The following is a 21,839-nucleotide window of genomic DNA, read 5'->3' on the forward strand; positions in this document are numbered from 1 at the left end:
TTAGCTTTATTTGAATAGGACCATGGGTAAAAAAGTAGAATTGCACCAAGTCAAATTTATGTGGTGAAAGTAAACACTGTATCATAATAAGACATCTTGATGTTACTGGATCACCCATGCCCCCCTAATATTTTTATATTAAAAAAAAGTAACTACTGATACCATATATTCTTTTTAATCATCTAGAATCCTTCCTTTGTAGGTCTTCCGGCAGAAGTATCATTAACAATGTTCTTATACATGGTCTTCCTTTCCTCCATACTTCACGTATCATATCTATCCTTAATATTCACCTTTCTTGAAAACTCGTTACTCTTTCTACTTCCTCTTCAATGACACTTTTCTACCTTTCCTCCTACCTCTCTATTCACACTTCTCCTTTCCATTCTTGCCATTTCTACTTCTCTATTTGTGTTCTTTAACAAGTTTGCAGAATAATGGTGGCTGATGACTTGACTGGAAACCTGGAATGGCCCTCGAGCCTTTCTATAAATCTGTTGTCTGTTTTGTATCACCAGTATCAAGAGCAGAAGGAAGAGAGTAGCTGACAGTTGTCAGATATTCTTATGTGAAGTGGTGAAAAAGTAGTCAAAAACTGACAAAAAGGAGAGCTTGGCCCTAGCCCTGATGCGAAGTGTCAGCAACCTAGGAGTTGAACCTCCAAACAGAAGTGAGGATATTGACAAATTTTGAAGATGGATTGCAGGGAGAATCATCTCCGTGTTATCTATCTTGTAATACCACCACTTGCAGGTAACCACCCCTAGTCCCAAGCATGCACAAATACTTGACAGTTATGGAAGATATCTGAAAAAGAACAGATTTCCACACAGAGTGATAGATACATGGAATAAATTGAAAAAGAAAACAGTGAGTGCTAAAACTATACATGACTTTAAGAAAGAACTGCATGCGGAAAGATACAACTGCGGGTCTCTACGAGGATATATCTTCTCCCGCAAAATACAACCAGGTAAATACACCTAGGTAAATAAATAAACTGAAAATATTGTTGATTTACTTAGTTACCTGCACTTTAGATTGTGTATGATGAGGACAAAAATCCAAATCATCATTCTGGGGTGGCATATTTTTAGGTTCCTGCCACCAGAACAAAAGCGCTCGCAGATCTTTCAGCCTGTATCGGGGCATTCCGAAATCAAGATTTTCTTCTGAGGTATGGTCCCTTTCCTGAGCTCCACCTGAAGTTTGATGGTCATGTTCATTAGTAAAGTGAAAACTAACTCTAATAAAATATAACTCGGTAACAATCACATACTTACACATCTTAAACATTATCCAAAACATTAAGTGTCAAAAAAGTCAACATAATCACATCCACACCCATTTAGTTACAACAATATGTATTCATAATAACAGCACATTCCTTCATTCTCTGAAATTCTAATGAAGCTTCCCCCAAAAAATATGACAGACGTCGTTCAATTCATGTGAGGAGCAAAAGAAAGTCTACTGATTTTCTACCAAACTTTTGCACGCATATCTCGACAAAATCAATCCAATTTTTCCACTTCTAGGCTAAGGTGAATCATAATAAGCAAGATTTGTTAGTTTTAGATCACTTTGAGTTGATTTAAGCAAAAATAAAAAATGGGGTGGGGGTGGGGGGTATATACAACATTCACCCAGTGACGTATCGGTTAAAACTATCCACTCTCTTCACCCTCTCTCCTTTAAGACTTACTTCCCACTCACTTCCATCCTCTCCTCTTGTACTTCTCATCACCTTACTTTTACCAACATTTACCTTCAACTTTCTCCTATTGCACACCTTCCTAAACTCTGCCATTACCTACCTTAATCCCTCCTCTGAACCTGCCACAAGTGCAGTGTTGTCTATAGACAACAACTGTCCTGCCTTCCATTTCTCTCCACAATCTCTAACCTTCTTCAAACCCAATACCCTCACATTTACCTCTTATTCTATCTGTGAGTAACAGCAATAAAACTAAACCAAGCATTGAACATATTTAAATGTTCTAATATATTGATAAGACAGACTGAATATCCCACTATCGAAGAAAAGAAAGTTGTTTGAAGATATGTGTATTGCGATCACAAATGCTGAAGAGGATCACAGTGATCACAACATACATATCTACAAACAACTTTCTTTTTCCTCTGATAGTTGGATATTCAGTCTTATCTAGACATATCTATGAGCAGATCTGACATATATTATACTTAGAAGTGTTTATGGCAACAATAGTAGTCTTTTGAGTAGTATCAGCTTATGAATAAGGTCAAACTATGAGAGTGCAGTAGGTCAGACTTGTGTCTGGAATTAATAGTGTATGAAGTAAAATCTAATGGTATGAAAGATGTACTAACACATAGCAATGTTTATAATCAAATGGGATAAAATGGGTGAAAATGCAGAATAGTATAATGATCTGGAAAGGCGGAATGAACCATTTAGCTTTGTCAATATCTTAATGTAGGCTTCAAGAATGTAACAAAGGAAAATTACGAAAGACAGGAAGAGTTGTTTGCACCATAATATCCAATTTTGTCAGAAATTCCCTATTGACAATTGTTGAGCATCTTTACTGACCAAATACCGGAAAAAGATTGGAGTGACATGACACCCTACTGAATAAAAATGTCCAATGTTAGCCAAAACATATTCCATAAAGGGCATCAACACACCAAAGTAGTTAACACAACTTAGCAGATCACAAATTAACACCCTGACAACACTTCAATCATCTTACCTTCTACATCAGCTGCATCTTCACTATTACAAGGTACTTCAAGAGCGAGAGCATTTTCTTGTCCTTGTGAAGCATGACCTATGGAGATAGCATGGGCTTTGTTGAGATTCATTTGGAAACCATTATGCCCATTATTTACTCCTTCATATTCAGCTGAATCTGCACCATCAGTGGACTGTCTTCTATCAGCTTGACTATTTGCTGGCAGGAGTTCCATGGCTTGAGTTAAAGGAGCATCCCTGTACACCTCTTGATTCAAATCCTGAAAATCTGAACTTTCTTCCTGTCCATCAAAACCAAGATTTATCACACCATAGTTGTTATCTACATAATATGAAGAATTCGAGTATAAACCATGTTGAGCTGAACTGGCTGCAGGTACACTATAGTTATCTAAACAATATGATGAGTTAGAGTTTAGTGTATTTTGAGCAGTATTAGCTGCAGACGTAACAGGTGATGATGTAGTTGCTAAAGATGATGCTGACAACGTAGAATTGCTTGTAGTCATAGTATCTGTGGCTTCCCATCTTGGTACAACATCTGGGAGCATAAAAGACCTTGTAGTTGATACTTGTGACTCATCTTCTTCATGTGATGGTTCAGGAAGAGCACAGGCACCTTCAAGTTGTTCCTCCTCAGCATTGTTCTCGTGTATATAATGCTCCGAGATAGGAGGAGTTGCAAATTCTTTCTCACAACTGACAATAGCACCTGCCCTGTAAGTCATGGACATTTTTGAAAGTTTCATTGCTGGCATTGACTGACTAACATGCAAACTTGTCTTTGTTGAAACATTTTCAGATGAGTGGGCTTTGGGAGTAGATGGACTTAAATCATGTTTTAAAGATTCACTCTTTAAATGAGTATGACAAGAATCTAGTTTCTGATGAGATTCTGATTTTCCTGACTCAGACTTTAAGAAATCTGCCATGAGAGTATTGGCAGCATGTCTGGGTATTGCAAGAAGGGAACTACTTAAAGAAAACTTGGAACTCCCAGCTCTAGATCTAGGTTTTGGACTATTGTTATTTGACTTGGGACTCTGATTCCTCAGAGCCTGTTTAGGGCTACAGGGGCATGACCTGGATATACGTGGGCTGAGTGGAGGTGGTAATTTTGAAGCCCCTTCAGGTGAAACAGTGCCTCCATCACTCAAATGCATACTGACACCATCTACCACATCCTGTGCCACTTGTTGGTCAGCAAATAAGCTAAAGCTTGTCCGTATTTCATTGTCTACAATGCGATGAGCTCTAGCCAAGTGTTCATCACTTGCACTATACCTGTAAAATAAAATAAGAGAGCTTGAGTGAAGCTATTTCTATGTAATAATTATATGGTAATTTCACAAAAACAAAGACTACTACATGACTGAAGTGACGTATCATCCAGGAGGAGCCAAGAAAAGAGGGAGGGAGGGAGGGAAGGAGGGAGGTGAATGGGAGTGGGAGGGAATGAAATGGGTGAAAGTGGAATTATGCCTTTTGACTTTGGCTACCTCCCTTGTAAGGGGGAAAAATGCCCTTGGTATATGTATGTACATGACTGAAGAGGTTACAATATTTCATCAAATGCAAAGAATATATATTTTATATGAAATGGAATTGGTGGGAGTGGTTTCTATGCTTTTTCTTTTTGGCTACCCCGTGTAGGGAGAAAAAGCCTTTGGTATATGTATGTATGTATTCATGGTTCAATCCAAGAAGGAGTGAAAGATGTGAATGTACATACATACATATACCAAAGGCTTTTTCCCCCCACATGGGGGGTAGCCACAAAGAAAAAGGCATAGAAACCACTCCCACCCATTTCCACTGTGAATGTGATGTACTAAACTGGGGTAAGGATTTCTCTCTCTTGTGTCTAGCTATGTCTTGCTACATTGCTTCTGACCCAGGGCAGTGGTCAAGATGCAGGGATGACCCATCATCCAGGAGGAACCAAGATAAGAGGGAGGGAGGGGGATGAATGGGAGTGGAGTATGTGGGGATGGAATGGGTGGGAATGGATTTTATGCCATTGTTTTTTTTTAGCTACCTCCCTTGTAAGGGGGAAAAAGTCACTGGTATATGTATGCATGAAGGTCTAGCTACCTCCATCATTATCATCACCATCAATGGTGAGCATACATCTGGGGGATACATAATCTCACTCACATGCTGATGTTGTTACCTGTAGTTTTTCTGAGCAAGCCCTCATTCAGTCCCCCTTCCCATTTCAAACAGCTCTTAGTATGATCAGTTGACTTCCTCCAGCCATGAGTTCTGTGTGTGTCCTCTTTGTCTCCATTAAAGGTTTTCTTTTATGAGACGAACTTACATACATACATATACCAAGGCTTTTTCCCCCTTACAAGGGGGGTAGCCAAAAAGGACAAGGCACAAAAACATTCCCACCCATTTCATCCCCGAAAACACTCCATACCCCTCCACCCTCCCTCCCATCTTAGCACCTCCTAGATGACGGGTCATCCCTGCACCCTGTCCACTGCCCTGGGTCAGAAGCAGTGTCGCAAGACACAGCACATCCACAGCAAGGCCGCTTCATTATATCGGCGACTCCCCCCCCTCTCCGTCCCCCCATTGCATAAAATGAGAGGACGGGGAGAAATCCCTTCGGGCTGCGTCAAATTTTGCTCACACAAAACTTGGTGGCAGGAATCAACAGCCACCCACAACCACATCCACACACCCACACCCACTCAAGAAGTGACAATAATGTCCTACCTGGACAAGGCTTCCTCACTAATGGCTGGCATCATTCCTCCTTCTTCATCTGAGCTTAGTCCACTGGAATCCTCCAATTTTGGGCTCCTTGCTTCCAGTTTGATAGATGGTAGATGAGCCAAAACATCCTCTTCTTCTGCCACTTGACTTTCCAAAGATTCCACAGGATTTTGTTCCCCTGGTCTTATCTGATGACACATCAAAAGAATTAATCATATCGATGACACTAAATCAGGACTATGAGTGGAACAATATGATGGGTACCTGCATGTGGTGGTCCTACAAGATGGACAGCAAAGTTCCCCACTTTCAAAGCCTGTCAACCTCATCATCTTCATCACAAGGTGCGGCCAGTATCTATCTCTGTCAAATTCGACTGTATTTCTTATATTTTTCACACATGAAGTGTTGACAACTGGCAACAGCTCTCCTTTCCCTACCACCTTCAGAGACCCAGAAACAGTCCCAAATTAATACAACACAAACAAACATACATACATATACCAAAGGCTTTTTCCCCCTACACAGGGGGTAGCCAAAATGAAAAAGGCACAGAAACCAATCCCACCCATTTCATTTCCTATATATTCCACAAACACAAACAAAAATCTGAATTTTTTTTCACAGAATGAACTGTGGGAGAGCCTAGGGACCACTGCCAGCCAACTGCTCAACAGATATCCCCCTCTTGCTCAGTGCCTCCTTCATCCACCTTATCCTTGGTCATCCCCTCAAATTTAACCTCTCTTTCTACCTCTGCCTTCCACACCTCTTTAATTAATCTTTCTTCATTCATTCTTTCCATGTGTCCAAACTATCTCAAAATTATTTCATGAGCCCTATCTATCATCTCCTTTTCCACTCGCATTCTCCTCCTCACCTCCTTGTTTCTCACTGTACCCAACCTAGTAACCCCTACCATACTTCTCAGACATTTCATCTCAAATACATTCAAACTTTTACTTTCAGCCTCTCTTAAATTCCAGGTCTCTGCCCCATACAAACCCACTGACACAGTCACCCCTTCACACAATCTCCTCTTTGCATCCATTCCCAGATGCCCATTTCTCATGACACTTTTTAATCTTAATTCTAAGCTCAAGTTTCAATAAGTGAAAAACCTACAGCCTCACAGTAGCTGGGAACAGTCCCTAGATCCTCTCTCAGACCTCTGGGAAGAAACTTTGGACTGTTTGTCTATAATGTACTGGTGTGGAACTGTTTCAATGTCACCGGTAGTGGGAGAAAAGGAGCAGTTACTGGGTATAAGCTTTCCATGTGTGAAAAGCTTAAGATAGTTGAAATCAACAGAGAAAGAGAGAGAGATTTTGGACTCAGTCCACACACCAAATGTCAGCCCCTCAGGGCTGCACCTGATGGAGGTGAGGGGGTAAGATACATTTTGAAATGGGCAATTGGACTGTCCATCTTGCTGGACAACCACAAGCCAGTAACCATCACTGGTTCCACAAACCATAATCATCTTATCCAAGGAATTCTACACATGAAAATCACACACAATATCATTAGACCATATCATAAAATCTATATACCAATACACGTATTTTAATAATGCAATTTACCCTTTTTTGACAAATTGAACATCTAAACTTTCTCTTGGACCTTCTAAGGCTTCGTCTTGATCTGCGTAAACTTAAACTATTTTGATTGGAGTCAGCAGTGATGAAGGGCCCTTGCCAATGGTTGAACCAATAATCTTCTAAGGATGCTAGTGATATCTGAAAAAGCACATTTATCAAAATAATTGTCATGGACATGGTGTTGATCACTGAAACATGAAAGGTTCAGGAAATATTATCAATGGTGAGGAAGAACAAAAAAATGAGGTTTGAAAATTGTGAAAAAAAAATGAAAAGTAATTAGTAAGAGGCACAAATAACTAGATGCTAATGAGTTAGTGTTTTACTATCTTTTAATCTACCATGAAGGAAACTCAATGTCTTGGCCACATAACATCAATATATACAACAAAAAATAAAACAAACATATTGCCTACTAAGAAGATACATAAGAAACAAGGTTAGTGTTGAAACCAAGGAACTGATGGAGGCAGAAATACAAACTAAAGTACTTGATTTCAATTCTTGCCATGGTAACAATCCCAATAACTTTATTCTAGCTCAATCCATATTGTGTATTAGATAATTACTTTTTATGTTATTTCTATGAAACATTTTTTGAACTGGATATGACTTTTTTCTTGGGAAGGGGAAGTTGTAACAAAATGCTATAAAATCTATAGCCTCCTGATAAAGCCCAGATTTACTAGCCTTACACATTTACTAAATCATATTAGTACTATTTTCTATATTGTATATAATATTGACTCAAAGTTCAAGAGAGAATTCTTGTTAGTTTTACCTTCCAACATTCTACTCTGCTGCTCTCCTTAAATACCTCATTTACCATCTATGTGACTGCACTTCTTCAGTGTTATGTTGTCCCCAAGGATGCAAGTATAATTATTCATAAATAAAAAAAAGAAAGTGATTAAACTGTTACTAACATCATCCTCTCCAGTAAACATGTTGTCTTCATCCCCATCTCCTTGAGGTGCTAACTTTCTTGCAATTGATTCTGCAACTACTGGGTTGGCTGGATGGAGGTGTGTTACACACATCTTCAGATCTTTTTCCCCATCTAACTCGACCCATATTCTTCCATCTGAATCAATTCCAGCAGCCTCCCCAGTTGAAATGGCACTGACTCGATTGAATCTCCTGAAAGAAAATGTACACAATTTCAATCAAGAAAAATACCTTTGTGGAGCTTATCTATTTTCTCTATCTCACCTTGCTATGAAATGAAAGATCTCCAATTAGTATGCTTTGTGACTACAAATCCAAAGTAAAAAATAATTCTCAAGTCACCCAATTTGTTACAATTTGGATTCTCTTTTCATACCCACATGTATAGGATATATATATATATATACTCTAAGGAAAAAAAACACACTAAAAATTAAACTAAGGTCTCAAATGATAGTGGAAAAAGTACTAACAAAAACAGCAAAGTCGGCAAAAAGCAAAAATTACAAATATATATGAATAAAAAAAAATGAGTGATGAGGAAAAAGAGAGGGAAAAGACACTAGGAAATGAAACAAATGAAAAAAATGAGAGAAGAGACTGAAAAGAATGAGTTTTTTTGAGAAAATGGTATATAAAGAAAGAAACACAGGAAAGAAAAACAAAACAAAAATAAAAATAATGTATACCAACATAAATGGGATGATTTCAAGACTAAATGAATTAAATAACTAACTGGAAGAAGAGAAACCGGACATGATGGAAAAATGTGGGGACAAAATTAAAATGTCCACTACCACCAAATACTGTGGTACAAGGTTTATATAATCATTGGTTAAAAAATAAAGAGGAGAAACAGGGTGGAGGAGTCACATTTTTGAATAAGAAAGGCTTAAATGTAACAACGATAACAATAGGAAAAAATAATGTGGAATTGATTATGATAAAAGTTGAAAATGGTGACATGAAAAGTAGAAAATTTGTAGTGATATATGTTGCCCAAAATGTAGGAAGACACATGGCATGCATTAAATGAAATACTGAAAGGAGGAAATTTAGTAATTATGGGTGAATTTAAAGAAACATGTTGGGAGGAGATGACTGTGAAAGGTGGAGAGGACCTTTGAGGAAATATACTACTGGATATGGCCATTGAATACACAATGACTCAATGGGTAAAAGAAAATACCAGATATAGAAATAATGAACTGTCAAGACTAGACTTAATATTTACATCAGACTGAAATTGTGGATAAAATGGAATACAAGACACCAATTGGGAAGAGTGACCACATACTAATCGAGTTTGAACTAAAAGAGGAAATTTATTTGGGAAGAAATGAGAAACACAGAAAAGGAAGACTAATGTACAACAAAATGGATTTTGAGAAACTCAGAAAATTCTTTCAAAAAGTGAATCTGGAAAACTTCTTTAATGAAGAAAGATGGAAGAGAAATGGACGATATTAAAAGAAATCTATAATGAAGGAATAGATAAATACGTACCAAAACAAAAATAGGAAAAGGTGTACATTAAATGCTGGTACAACAAAAAATGTAGTGAAGCAAAAGATAGAAGAGACAAAGCTTGGAAAAGATAATAAAAAAAAAGAAATTGGGTTAGTGGCAAATATATACCAAACTAAGAAATAAACATGTAAAAATACGCAGGGAACAAAAAATAAAACTATGAAAAAAATAAAACAGACAAATGTAAGGATCAACCTAAATTATTCTACAGATATATAAATGGTAAATTAAAAAATAAACAGGAAATAGTGAAACTGTGTCAAGAGAATGTGGAATATATAGATGTAGAAATGGCTGAAATTATGAACAAACATTTTAAATCTATATTTACAAATGAAAATACACATAACTGGGATGAAGGAAAAGGAGAAAGATCACCCCTCAATGAAAGAAATATTTGTGACACAGAAAGAAATAAGGGACCAAATAGTAAACCTTGATGTCAAAAAATCACATGGCCCAGACAGAACTGCAAATTGGATACTAAAAGAATATGTAGATGAACTAACGAACAAAATATATAAGATAATAGATTGCTCACTCAAAGAAATAAAGGTACCATAAGATTGGAAAAATTAAAATACTGTACCAATATATGGGGGAGATACAGAAGACCCAACAAACTATAGACCAGACTCCCTTACAAGCACAATAACTAAAATATGTGAAAAAGTTATCAAAAGTAGATGGATTAACATCTGGAAGAAAACATCATACATACATATATACATATACCAAAGGCTTTTTCCCCCTACACGGGGGGTAGCCAAAAAGAAAAAGGCATAGAAACCACTCCCACCCATATGGATTAAGTTGGAACTGTGCATGAATACGAGTCTTCATATGTCAGAAAATTAGAGAATTGGAGACAGGACCCAATGAATGCTGTTCCTTTCCTGTATTTTACAATTAGGTAAATACAATTAGGTAAATAAATACACACACACACACACACTGATATATTTATGAGAACCTACTTTGGTACACATTGCTTGATGCATTCATGGAAACTGTTGACCTTCTCCTCAAATTCATCAAGAAGTATATGAAATCGAAGGCTGTTCATCTTTCTTGATGTTGTGTGTTCAAAGATATATCATTACAACTTCTTCATTGTGGCAGTTTTTTGCATGCAACCCTGAAAAGAGAAATATGTTGTAATAATTTAAATACATACTGATTCAGCTTGACTATTTCTTCTGCACATCAATAATACAACTGGTAATGGATCAATCAACCCATTGCCCCAGGTCTCATTATTTTAGAACCATGGCAAATGTCTCTTTCATTAACTTTTCTTAGAAGGAAGCATAGATTTTTACCTGCTACAGCTACTTCTACAACCAGAAACCTTGCATAATAATATACATATACCAAAGACCCTTAACCCTTTGAATACAATGATGCCTACACAGGTGTCATGAGGCACAAATGAGTATATGAGGATGCCAGCATCGGCGTCCTGATCATATTTATTTTGTAGTTGTAGCTGAGTGACCCTTTTATTCTGTGAACAGGGTTGATCACTTTTTCAGCGGTTACAAACATTTTGGGTGAAAGAGGAGTATAACAGCTGCAACTTTATATTTTATAATGCATGTATCATCATACATCAGGCAGCTAATGTGCACATGAATATTTGACTCGAATTGAAGAGGTTAACCTTTTACAAGGAGGGCGACTGAGTCAAAGTACATACACATTTTAAACAAAACTAAAAATTTCTACCATCGCTCCCATCTTAGCACCTGAAGAATGAAAGGTCATCTTGTACCTCAACACACTGTTTGGATCAGAAACAATGCACTGAAACACAGCTCCTCCACAGCAGGACCTGACAGCCATGCTGGTTTATTCCCACTGTTTCATCATGTAACAACAAACTTCCTTATCCACATGAATAAAGTACAAGGTACATAAAAACCCTTCAGGTTACATCATTCTTTCACCCATTCACAGTCTTCTTCCATCTATTCCTACTTTTTGTACTCTCTCTTTAGATAAACATTCCATGTACATCCAAAACCCTTTTCATTCCATCCAAAAATCTTGTTCTTATTCTTCCTTTCAAGTACATTCCATTCACATCAGCTCACCCCATTATTTCCTAGTCTTCCCTTATTCATTCTTTCCATATGTCTAAACCATATGGCTCATTTTCCATCCCCACTCTGCTTTACCTCCACATTTCTCATTCTCTCCATTCTTGTCACAGCAATCATATTTCTCAATGGATGAGGGAGAGGAGGATCAGATATTCTACTGCTACCTCTCCTTAACACATCTACATCCAGAACTCAACCTATTATTTTTTGGGCATCACTACATATTCCATTAATGCTCTCCTGACTACCTTCCCACCAAGTACCCTAGCCTACACATAGTTATCTTATTCTTTTTAAACCCACTACCCTGGTCTGTATACTTACATTTTTCCTCTTAAACAATATATTCATTATCATCAGTTCTCTTTCAATTTATATGTTCTACATTTTCCTTCCTCTTACATTCCTTTCCGGCATACCATATTTCCCTATTATTCTATCCACTGACTTGTCTCCTACTCTAGCATTTAGGTCCCTCAAACCACTACATTCACAGTCCTTCCCAAACACCCATACCTCTCAATGTACTCTCACTTTTACCTACATTATCCTTAATGACACTTCCTTCCATTCAATCACTCAGTTTCAAATCTCACCATCCACCAACAGAGCCACTTCTTCCCTCCCTTGCCCTCTCTCCACTCCTGGCACACCCAGACTCACACATTTCCAATCATAATAATTTTTCCTTATCAGCTTACTTTCATGCAATGCTGATGCATCAAATTTTCTCTAATGAGCAAACTTCCAATCTCCTTTTAGGTCTCAATTGTCCACATCCATGTACATTCAAAGACCCAATTACTACGGGTCTGATTGGTGTCTTCCTCCCTTAAGTTACTGCAGGAGAGATTTATGAAGATCCCTGATTCTCTCACTCCATCATATCTATTTACCTTCTGCAACATACAGTGGAATATAGTAGCAATATTCTTATTCCCTACCACAAGAGCATAAGAAAATAAGTGGAGACTAGGAGTGGTAAAGGATGGATTCACAAAGATCAGCAAAGTAAAAATGAGCTCAGTATTCCACTATGAGTGGAGATTTGAATCTGATATAAACAAATACTGATCCAGAGGGATGAGTTTAAATCCCCTAAAGTAGTGTCTTCATATAATTATACAGTCAGATAATACTGGACTCTCATTCCTAAAACTAGAAGTAAAATTCAAGTTACAGAAATGAGAGTATTGCGTATCATCAAGGGTGTTACTAGAAGAGATAGAATGAGAAATGAAGACATCCGGAAGGAACTATATATCAACAGCATCTTAGTCTTTGTGGAAAGACTGCAGCTACAATGGTATGGACATGTCATGAGAATGGAAGATAATAGAACACCAAAGCAATGGCTGAACTGGCGTCCCAGGGGTAGACGACCATCAGGAAAACCACAGAAAAGTTGGTGTGACAACATCAATGAAGCGCTTAGGAATAGAGGAGCCTCTCTGCAAAAAGTACAACAAGAGAGACAGTATGATGACCGCGCCGACTGGAGGAAGCTGATGCAGACTGACAGGTCTACATAGACCTACCAGGCGGATGGTGAGAAGTGAGAAGTAAATATTATAATGTGGAGAATCTTTTGAACAATGCCACATGCCATTGTCTATAAGAATGAAGAAGAGCTGTTAGCTGTCAACTCTACTGTGAAAAAGTGAGGGATAAATAATAAAAATTTATAAAGTTCTTGTCTGGTTTGGTGCATAAAAGTACTGATACATTTTGAAAATGACAGCACAGAGATGGTTCTCCCCAAAATCTATCTCACTAAGATTCATCTACCACTGGTCCCAAAAGTAACAAATACAATCACTTAACAAATGAGTAAATATTACCACATGTTTCAATTGTGATATCTGTAGCTCCACAGCAGTTAATAACTATCCCTTGATCCTCTTGTATATCCTTTTATCAAGAAACTTTTGACTACTGTTTGTGTTGTATTAGCATACACCTGTTTCTCAGTCTCTGACTACCTGGAGGAGGGCAATAGTTACTACTTATCTACTTTCAAAGTGGAAGGAAGATAGCCCAAGTTAAAACAAAGAGTGAGATCTTAAGACCAGCTTGAAGACTAATTGCCAGCCCAGGTGTTCATGGGTTTTGAAAATGGACTACTAGATGATTCTCGCTGACATCCACCCTGATGGAACACCACTGACAGATATTCATGGCTAGCCCCTCGTTAAAAAAGGAAATCACACAAAATTAAGCATGAGGGGGTGAAGGGGGAGGTTGCCAATTAAAAGAAGCAGCCTTGCTGTGGATGTGGTGTGTCGTGCTGCATTGCTTCTGACCCAGGTTAGTGGGTAGGATACAAGGATGACCCATCATCCATGAGAAGCTAAGATGAGAGGGTGGTGGATGGGAGTGGAATGAGTGGGAGTGAAAAGGTGGGACTTCGTCAAGGATGCGTTATGTCGCCCTGGCTGTTCAACTTATACATGGATGGGATAGTGCGAGAGGTAAATGCAAGGGTAGTGGGTCAGGGATTGGAGATGGTTAAAGAAAATGGAGAAAAGTGGGAAGTGAGCCAGCTGTTGTTTGCGGACGACACTGCGCTTGTAGCAGGGATGTGTTATGTCACCCTGGCTGTTCAATTTATACATGGATAGGGTGGTGTGAGAGGTAAATGGTGGTGGGTCAGGGATTGGAGATGGCTAAAGAAAATGGAGAAAAGTGGGAGATAAGCCAGTTGTTGTTTGCTGATGACACTGCACTTGTAGCAGGATCAAAGGAGGGATTGAGGAAGTTAGTGACAGTGTTGGGGAAGGTGTGTGAAAGAAGGAGATTAAAAATAAATGTGGGTAAAAGTAAGGTGATGAGATGTACAAGGGGAGAAAGTGATAGCAGAATGGAAGTGAGTATTAAGGGAGAGAGACTGGAAGTGAATAGTTTTAGATACTTGGGTGCAAATGTGGCAGGAAAGTGGGGGTGGAGGTAGAATGTAGATTGAGAGAAGCGAGTAAGTGCCTTGGGGGGATTAACAAGTGTAATGAGAAATAGACATCTGGGAATGGATGCTAAGAGGAGATTGTATGAAGGAGTGATTGTGCCAACAGCACTGTATGGGGCAGAAACATAGAACATAAGAGAGGAAGAGAGAAGGAGCTTGAATGTGTTTGAGATGAAATGTCTGAGAAGTATGATAGGGGTTACTAGGCTAGAGTGAGAAATGAGGTGAGGAGGAGAACAGGGGTGGAAAGGAAGCTGGGAGATAGGGTTGACGAACAAGTATTGGGATGGTTTGGACACATAGAAAGAATGAGTTAAGAAAGATTAGTAAAAGAAGCGTGAAAGGCAGAGGTGGAAGTAGTGAACATGAGGGGGCAACCTAGGATGAGATGGATGGATGGGGTAAATAGGGGATTAGGAAAGAAGGGAATGTCTGTTGAGGAAGGACAGGAGAGGACAGAAGATAGGGGTGAATGGAGAATGGTTATGTATGGATGATGCTGTGATGCATGAGGGGGAGTGGGTGGGGGATGGGGGGTGAGGGGGTATGTATGAGAAATAAATTGACACAGCCTGAAAGGATTTCTTCCTGTCTTCTCTTTTTCTGCATGAGGGGATGGAGAGGGAGGGGTTGCCAAATTAATAAAGCAGCCTTGCTGTGGATGTGCTGTGTCTTGTGACACTGCTTCTGACCCAGGGCAGCAGACAGGATACAGGGATGACCCATCATCCAGGAGGTGCCAAGATAAGAGGGAGGGAAGAGGGTAGAGGGGAGTGGAGTATGTAGGGGATGAAATGGGTGGGAGTGGTTTCTATACCTTTGTCTTTTGGGCTACCCTGCATGTAAGGGGGAAAAGCCTTTAATATATGTATGTACCTCCCTTGTAAGGGGTGAAAAAATCCTTAGCATATAGACAGATAGATACAAATATCTTCTCAGAGAAAACAAAGGGAACAGATGAGTACCAGAGTTGCCTGCTGTGGGACTGTGTGTTTCCAGTTGGTAAAACTTAAAGCAACAATTACCTTTACATTATTACATTCATTACCACTGTGGGAATTCTAACTATAATTTTTTTTTTTAATCTATCGCTATTCTCCCTTGATTTTGTTCAAGCACCTTCATTAATAATATACTTAAACAGAAATTTATTACCCTAGGTACTCACATATTCTTAACTTTTAACCATAATAATCATATCTATACAAAATTAGTTTGAACTACCTACCACCTGAGAGGTCACTCAAGTACAGCAAACAAAGAACAAGATCCTCCCTTTAATTCTCGGCTATCTTCCAATTACTTGTTTAGCTATTTACTGCACAAAACATGTAATCTCAAAGTTACTATCACCAAGCCAATAATATGATTTTGAAGTAATTACATCACTATAACAAAATGTAACTACAACAAACTTTGACTAATCACTGGCCAATACTGATGTACATTTAAAAGCTAGATATATAGATCTGCTTGCCCTTAATATGCAGTGATAGTTTATCATTATGAATGAAATGATAACAATACTTAAAAAAAAAAAATCCAAAGATTCTAATTAGAAATACAAACATGAATGATGGTCTTTTCAACCTGCCATGGACATGGTTTACTTCCATTGCCAATAGGACTGTTGTTAATCTATTTTCTATAACAATATTTTATGCATTATTTCACGAGAAACCGTATTATCCATACCTGCAAGACCCAATTATTGCACTCTAACAAGAATGAAATTCCGAGTGAAGGGTTAAAACTTAAAAGGCCATGAAAAAATATTGACTAGCAGTAATGTAACTCACATTCTGCACTTACCTATACCGAAGGCCTTAGAATATCGCATTTTGTTACTTCTTCGTTCAATTTAGGTGAATGCAAATAACTACATGAAAAAATAACGCAAATGGAACATATTACTATCCACGAAAACTTTCACTGTGGTATCTTCGTCAGTTCCTGACAAGTAGCCCTTTGCATCGCAACTAACCCTTTCAGGAAATTCAGGTTTTTCTTCCGAATATATACAGCATACAATTCTTTAACTGTTAATGCCACACAAATACTTATTCAATTTTTACAATATTCTTCCATGACCTCGATTTTTCACATACCAAGATGACGCACGTAAACAAACTTTTCCAGCAGCAGGACGGTACTACGTTGTGATTGGTCTACTGACTTGTCAACCATCCTTGCAGACGATGTGCTGGTATGTTGTGTTAAGTCAAGGTCATGCCCAGGGTCATTTCTGATTATCAAATCATTTGCAGCAGTCTGATGAGTAGACAAGCTTCATTCATTGAAAGATAATATGGATAAGAGTGTACTGGGATTCTGTTATTATCACGTATGTTTGCGGCATAACTTCGAAACTTTCAGTGACTTCAATGCACCAAAAACAATCAAGCATCAAGAACGTCCGCTAACCCACCATAGCGTTCCCGCAACTGTTATTCTTTAGACCAATGTAATCTAAATTGGAGTACGCAACATTATCCACAGGGGCAAGGAAAAAGATAATGGTAGAATATATAACACTAGCCGATATAGGGTTGCCTCCGATGTACCCAAGTTTACAACATGTTTACGGAAATAAATGAATACAATAATATGAAATTTAAACCATGCTCTTTATTAATTAATTCGTTGAAACTCATAGAGAATAAAGTAATTGGGTACCTCTTGCGTGGGAGCTTTGTTGGCATTACAGTTTGGATAAAACTGCTGCAGGCTATTCCAAATCTCAATTTCAAGGCACGTAATAGGAGGAAGTTGAAAGTAAATGTAGGTAAAAGTAAGGTTATGAGGTGTACAAGTGTATAGGGTGGCAGTTAAGTCTTAAAGGAGGGGGGTTGGAGGAAGTGGACATTTCTAAATATTTAGGGTCACATGTAGCAAGATATAGAAGAGTGGGAGTGGAGGTAAATTGTAAGGGAATGAAGCAATTGAAAATTAGGGGGAATTTAAAAGGGTCATGAAGAGAAATACGCATCTGGGAATGGATGCAAAGAGAATATTTTTTTGAAGGGTGATGGTGCTTACCACACTGTATGGGGCGGAGACTTGGAATTTAATAAGAGAGGCAGAAAGGAGAAATCTAAATGTGTTTGAGATGAAGTGTCTGAGAAGTATGGAAGGAGTTACGAGGATGGATAAAATGTGAAATGAGGAGGAGAGTGTGGGTAGAAAGGGAGCTGGCAGATAGGGTTGATGAAAGATTGACGGGATGGTTTGGACACATGGAAACAATTACGAAAGGCAGAAGTGGATGGAGTGAACTTGAGGGGAAGACCGAAAGTGAGATGGATGGATTGAGTGAAAGGGGCTTTGAGCAAAAGGTGGACGTCTGTTGAGCAGGGAAGGGAGAGGGAAGTGGGTATGTATGATTGGAGAATAGATATTCGTGGACGATAATATGACGCAGCCCAAAGGCATATCTTCTCGTCTACTCTATTTTTCGCATGAGGGAACGAGGAGGCAGGTGCTTATAAAAAAAGAGAGGCCTTTGGAATATAGACACAATAGTTTGGCGACAACCAGAATAAAAAAATGCATTCTTTACAGAAGGGGCTAATCGGGGGTAGACTTTATTTATTATTATCTTTTTATTCGCTGTTGGTATGATTCCCGCCCTCCTTACCAGCATAGCTTGTGGACGTCAACTCCGGCTATATGGCCATGCGGTACACTTTCCCTGATATTAGTTAGTTAGTTAGTTAAGGTTTATCCAACAATATGAAATACAATTTAGACATACATATATATATATATATATATATATATATATATATATATATATATATATATATATATATATATATATATATATATATATATATATATAAATTTTACAAAATTAGTAGTTGATCCCTCACTTAGGGAGATCTCCACAAGAGACAACCTTTGGTGGGGGAGACGAACGAGACGACGACAGAACTCATGGGAGTGGAAATTGACCGATCCTGACGAGAGTTTACAAAGGATTACAAAGGCGGAGCATGCCGACAGGAGACCTTTTGGTCCATATCTAGGTCAGATGCGAAAAAATCATAATAATAATAAATTAATAAATGAAAAATATAATAATGTAAATAACAAACAGAATACATAAATAAATGCATAGGTATAGTTAACTAATAAACAAACAGGTAAATAGTAAATAATAATAAATTGACATATAACTAATAATAAATGAGAATCAAACAGACAAATGATAACAAAACAGAAACAAATAATATAAAATAAATTATAATCATTACAGCATCTTGTTTGTGGAATGGGAAGAGTGGCTGCATGGGAGCTTGCTCCCTATAGATCATTATGATTAAGGATTCTTTCCTTTTTCTTTGATATCAAGGGATTTTTTCTTTCAAGCTGAGCTCCTGCGCTTCTAAAATCTTGCGCAAGTCGCTGGGTAGAACAAGAACAAACCAAGGAAAGAAAATTTATTTGAACGATATCAAGAAATAGTTTCTGTTCAAGTGTATTGAGTTGTGAAATAACATGACTAAAGAAATAATCCATTGAAAAAATATAAACGAATGTAAGCCAAGTTATCACAATTAGACAAATAGGTATAGGCATATGTTATTTATTGAGTTTAATGGGGAAATTAATTTCGATATTTAAATTGTACAAATGGATAGAATTTTATAAATATCAATATTGAGAAGTAAAACAATTGCATAAACGAGACATTCAGACTATTCACAAAAAGTTAACTTTCATTACATGACGTTAAGAAATGTAAAACAATTCGCCCAGTGGCGGATCCAGGATAAATATTTTGGGGGGGCTAACCTGAATTCCTTCCTCTGAGTAGTCTCATGTATCAGAAATCTGAGGTATACTTAACTTAATAATGTTTTTTTCAGATTTTTCTGTATTTTAGACATATATAATAGAATGTATATTCGTTTTATATTGTTACACGCTTGTGCTAGTCAGTGATAAGGCACTGGCACGCGTATACTCTCGCATAGAGAGAAATTATTGCAGGATCCGTGTGTAGTGTTAGTGCACATGGACTCATGGAAGTAATAGAAAATAAAAGTAGCTTTAAAAAACAGAAATACAAACAAAAACATGTATGAACTTCTGAACCTGTTAATAAAAGTATCTAAATTACATTAATAACACACAGCATTGTTCATGGGATCTCACACGAACATCAACCTCCTGTTTTTTTTTTTTTTTTTTTTGGGGGGGGGGGCAAATACATGATTCATACAATGATTCATGGAAGAACAAATTTGGGGGGCTTCAGCCCCCCCCCCCTGGATCCGCGCCTGAATTCGCTCATGACTGGGGCATGCGTATTTAAAGGAAAGACCATCGGACGAACCACACGAGGAAAAATTAGAAACAGATCTACCATCATAAGAATAGACCACGTTTGTTGGTTCGTATACAGTAGATGCAAGCGTTATCCGGACAAAACAACCCCGGACAAACCCCCCAGCACACCCCCGGACAAAACATCCCCAGGACGAAGCACCCCCGGTGTCACGTCCTTAGCGTGAATAGAATCCTGTGGCTGTGTTGTCATACCCTTGTGTGAATAAATTTTCCCGTTTGTATTTGTTAAGGCACGCCTTGCATGAATATGATGTGTTGTGTATGTCGTAATTTGTACTTCATTGGGTAATACCCGTCTGTTGGGGCGCCTTTTGAGAATACGTAGTGTCAGATGCCGCCAAGCTCAGGAAAACGTTACATAATTTGGCGCGAAAGCAAGTTTTTTTCCCCCCACTGGTTGGAGGTGTTTAAATTACCTACTTTGGGTACGTTTCTGGCCCATAGGTGGGTCGTGACACCCGGACAAAACACCTCCTAATGTATTTTAGCCGTGGTGGTTGTGGTGCTGTGCTGGTGGTTGTGGTGTTGTGCTGGGCTTCGGATGATTTCGACCCAGGGTTTTTTCTGGGCCGAAATCGCCGGTGATATATTATTCTTTTGATAATATATTTTCCGTCAATAATAAATAAATAATAATAGCAGTCCTCCAAATGTTGCTATCATTATTTATTTATCATTGAAAGAAAATATATTATAAAAAATACTTATGTATAATTTCAAGTAACTATTTTTTGCACACTGTGTGAAAATGAAAAGAAATTTATGAAACAAAGCATCTAAATTGAAATTATAGAACTTTCATGTGTGGACTAGGGTAAATGGTGTTATTGTTGCACAAAAAGTTGCCTAACATTGATAACATATTATAACAAGGAGTCTAGGGTTGGGTTGTTCAAAAACTAATTCTGGCGTTAGTTTATCTTGATGCTAAATGTCATGGTAACGCTCTGTGTTACCATGATGTTTAATGTCAAGATAGATTTAACGCCAAAATAGTGCAAAAATTTGTTCTGAACAACACAGCCCAGAAGTTCAACATCATTAGTGACCATGCAGGAGGGGAGCGCATCGAATGTAGGATGTTTCGGCCAGAACTCTGCAGAGTCGGACGTTTCGGCCAGTCCTCCAAATGTTGCTATTATTATTTGCTTATTATTGAAAGCAAATATATTATTAAAAGAATTAAAAAAAAATACTTATATATCTTTTCAAGTAATAACATTTTTTGTACATACTGTGTGAAAACGAAATGAAATTTATGAAACAAATGATCTAAATTGAAATTATACACTGCACCAAGCCTTCAAGTTTAATCTTATTGCCCTTCAAGCTGCTTGTCTCATAGGACGTACTAAAGGTGCCTCATCCTCACCAATGGATTCTTCACCTGATAAGGGTGTTGGCTCTTGGAAATGAATTTCCAAGGGAACTAGTTTGTCCAAGGTTCTTCTAGTTTGTCCAAGGTTCTTCTACTGATTATCCCATTGCACAACACATCTACAATGCGTACACTATCTTCTTCATCTGGGTATAGTTTAACAATACGTCCTAATGGCCACTTATGTTGTGGTCCAAGTCTGTCAGTTCATCCTCGTGTGATTTTATGGCTCTCAGTAGCCTGGTATCATCAGCGAAACTGAGGATACCAGGCTACTGAGAGCCATAAAATCACAAGAGGATGAACTGGTTTTGCAAGATGACCTGAATAAGATATATAGTTGGGCTACTGTCAATAATATACAGTTCAACAGTAACAAATTCCAATTTATAAACGTTTTCTAAGGAGCCCAGTCAAGAAAAAAAAATTGCGAAATCGATTTGTCTGATCTAGGTGGCCTGTGATCCACGAATAAAGAAGATGTATAAGTGACTTG

The 21,839-nt window shown here is 38.0% G+C and overlaps 2 protein-coding genes across 4 annotated transcripts in view; one reads left to right on the top strand and one right to left on the bottom strand.

Moving 5' to 3' along the window:
* Positions 1-16,968, bottom strand: part of LOC143020378 (uncharacterized) — a 28,845-nt gene extending 11,877 nt beyond the window's left edge. The window contains exons 1-7 of one of the 3 annotated variants that reach the window (XM_076176771.1): positions 16,719-16,968; positions 10,521-10,681; positions 7,992-8,205; positions 7,048-7,203; positions 5,465-5,652; positions 2,736-4,021; positions 1,030-1,202 (exon numbers count right to left, since the gene is read on the bottom strand). In XM_076176771.1, the coding sequence (XP_076032886.1) occupies positions 1,030-1,202; positions 2,736-4,021; positions 5,465-5,652; positions 7,048-7,203; positions 7,992-8,205; positions 10,521-10,609 (2,106 nt within the window). In that variant the 5' untranslated portion in view covers positions 10,610-10,681; positions 16,719-16,968. The other 2 variants (XM_076176772.1, XM_076176770.1) reach the window with 2 other exon arrangements.
* Positions 12,833-13,180, top strand: LOC143020232 (uncharacterized). Its single transcript, XM_076176397.1, has one exon. The coding sequence runs from the start codon at positions 12,833-12,835 to the stop codon at positions 13,178-13,180; it is 348 nt and encodes a 115-aa protein (XP_076032512.1).
* Positions 16,969-21,839: the final 4,871 nt, after the last annotated feature.

This window comes from Oratosquilla oratoria, chromosome 39, assembly GCF_046742065.1.
Source record: "Oratosquilla oratoria isolate Oo_2021 chromosome 39, ASM4674206v1, whole genome shotgun sequence".
NCBI lineage: Eukaryota > Metazoa > Arthropoda > Malacostraca > Stomatopoda > Squillidae > Oratosquilla > Oratosquilla oratoria.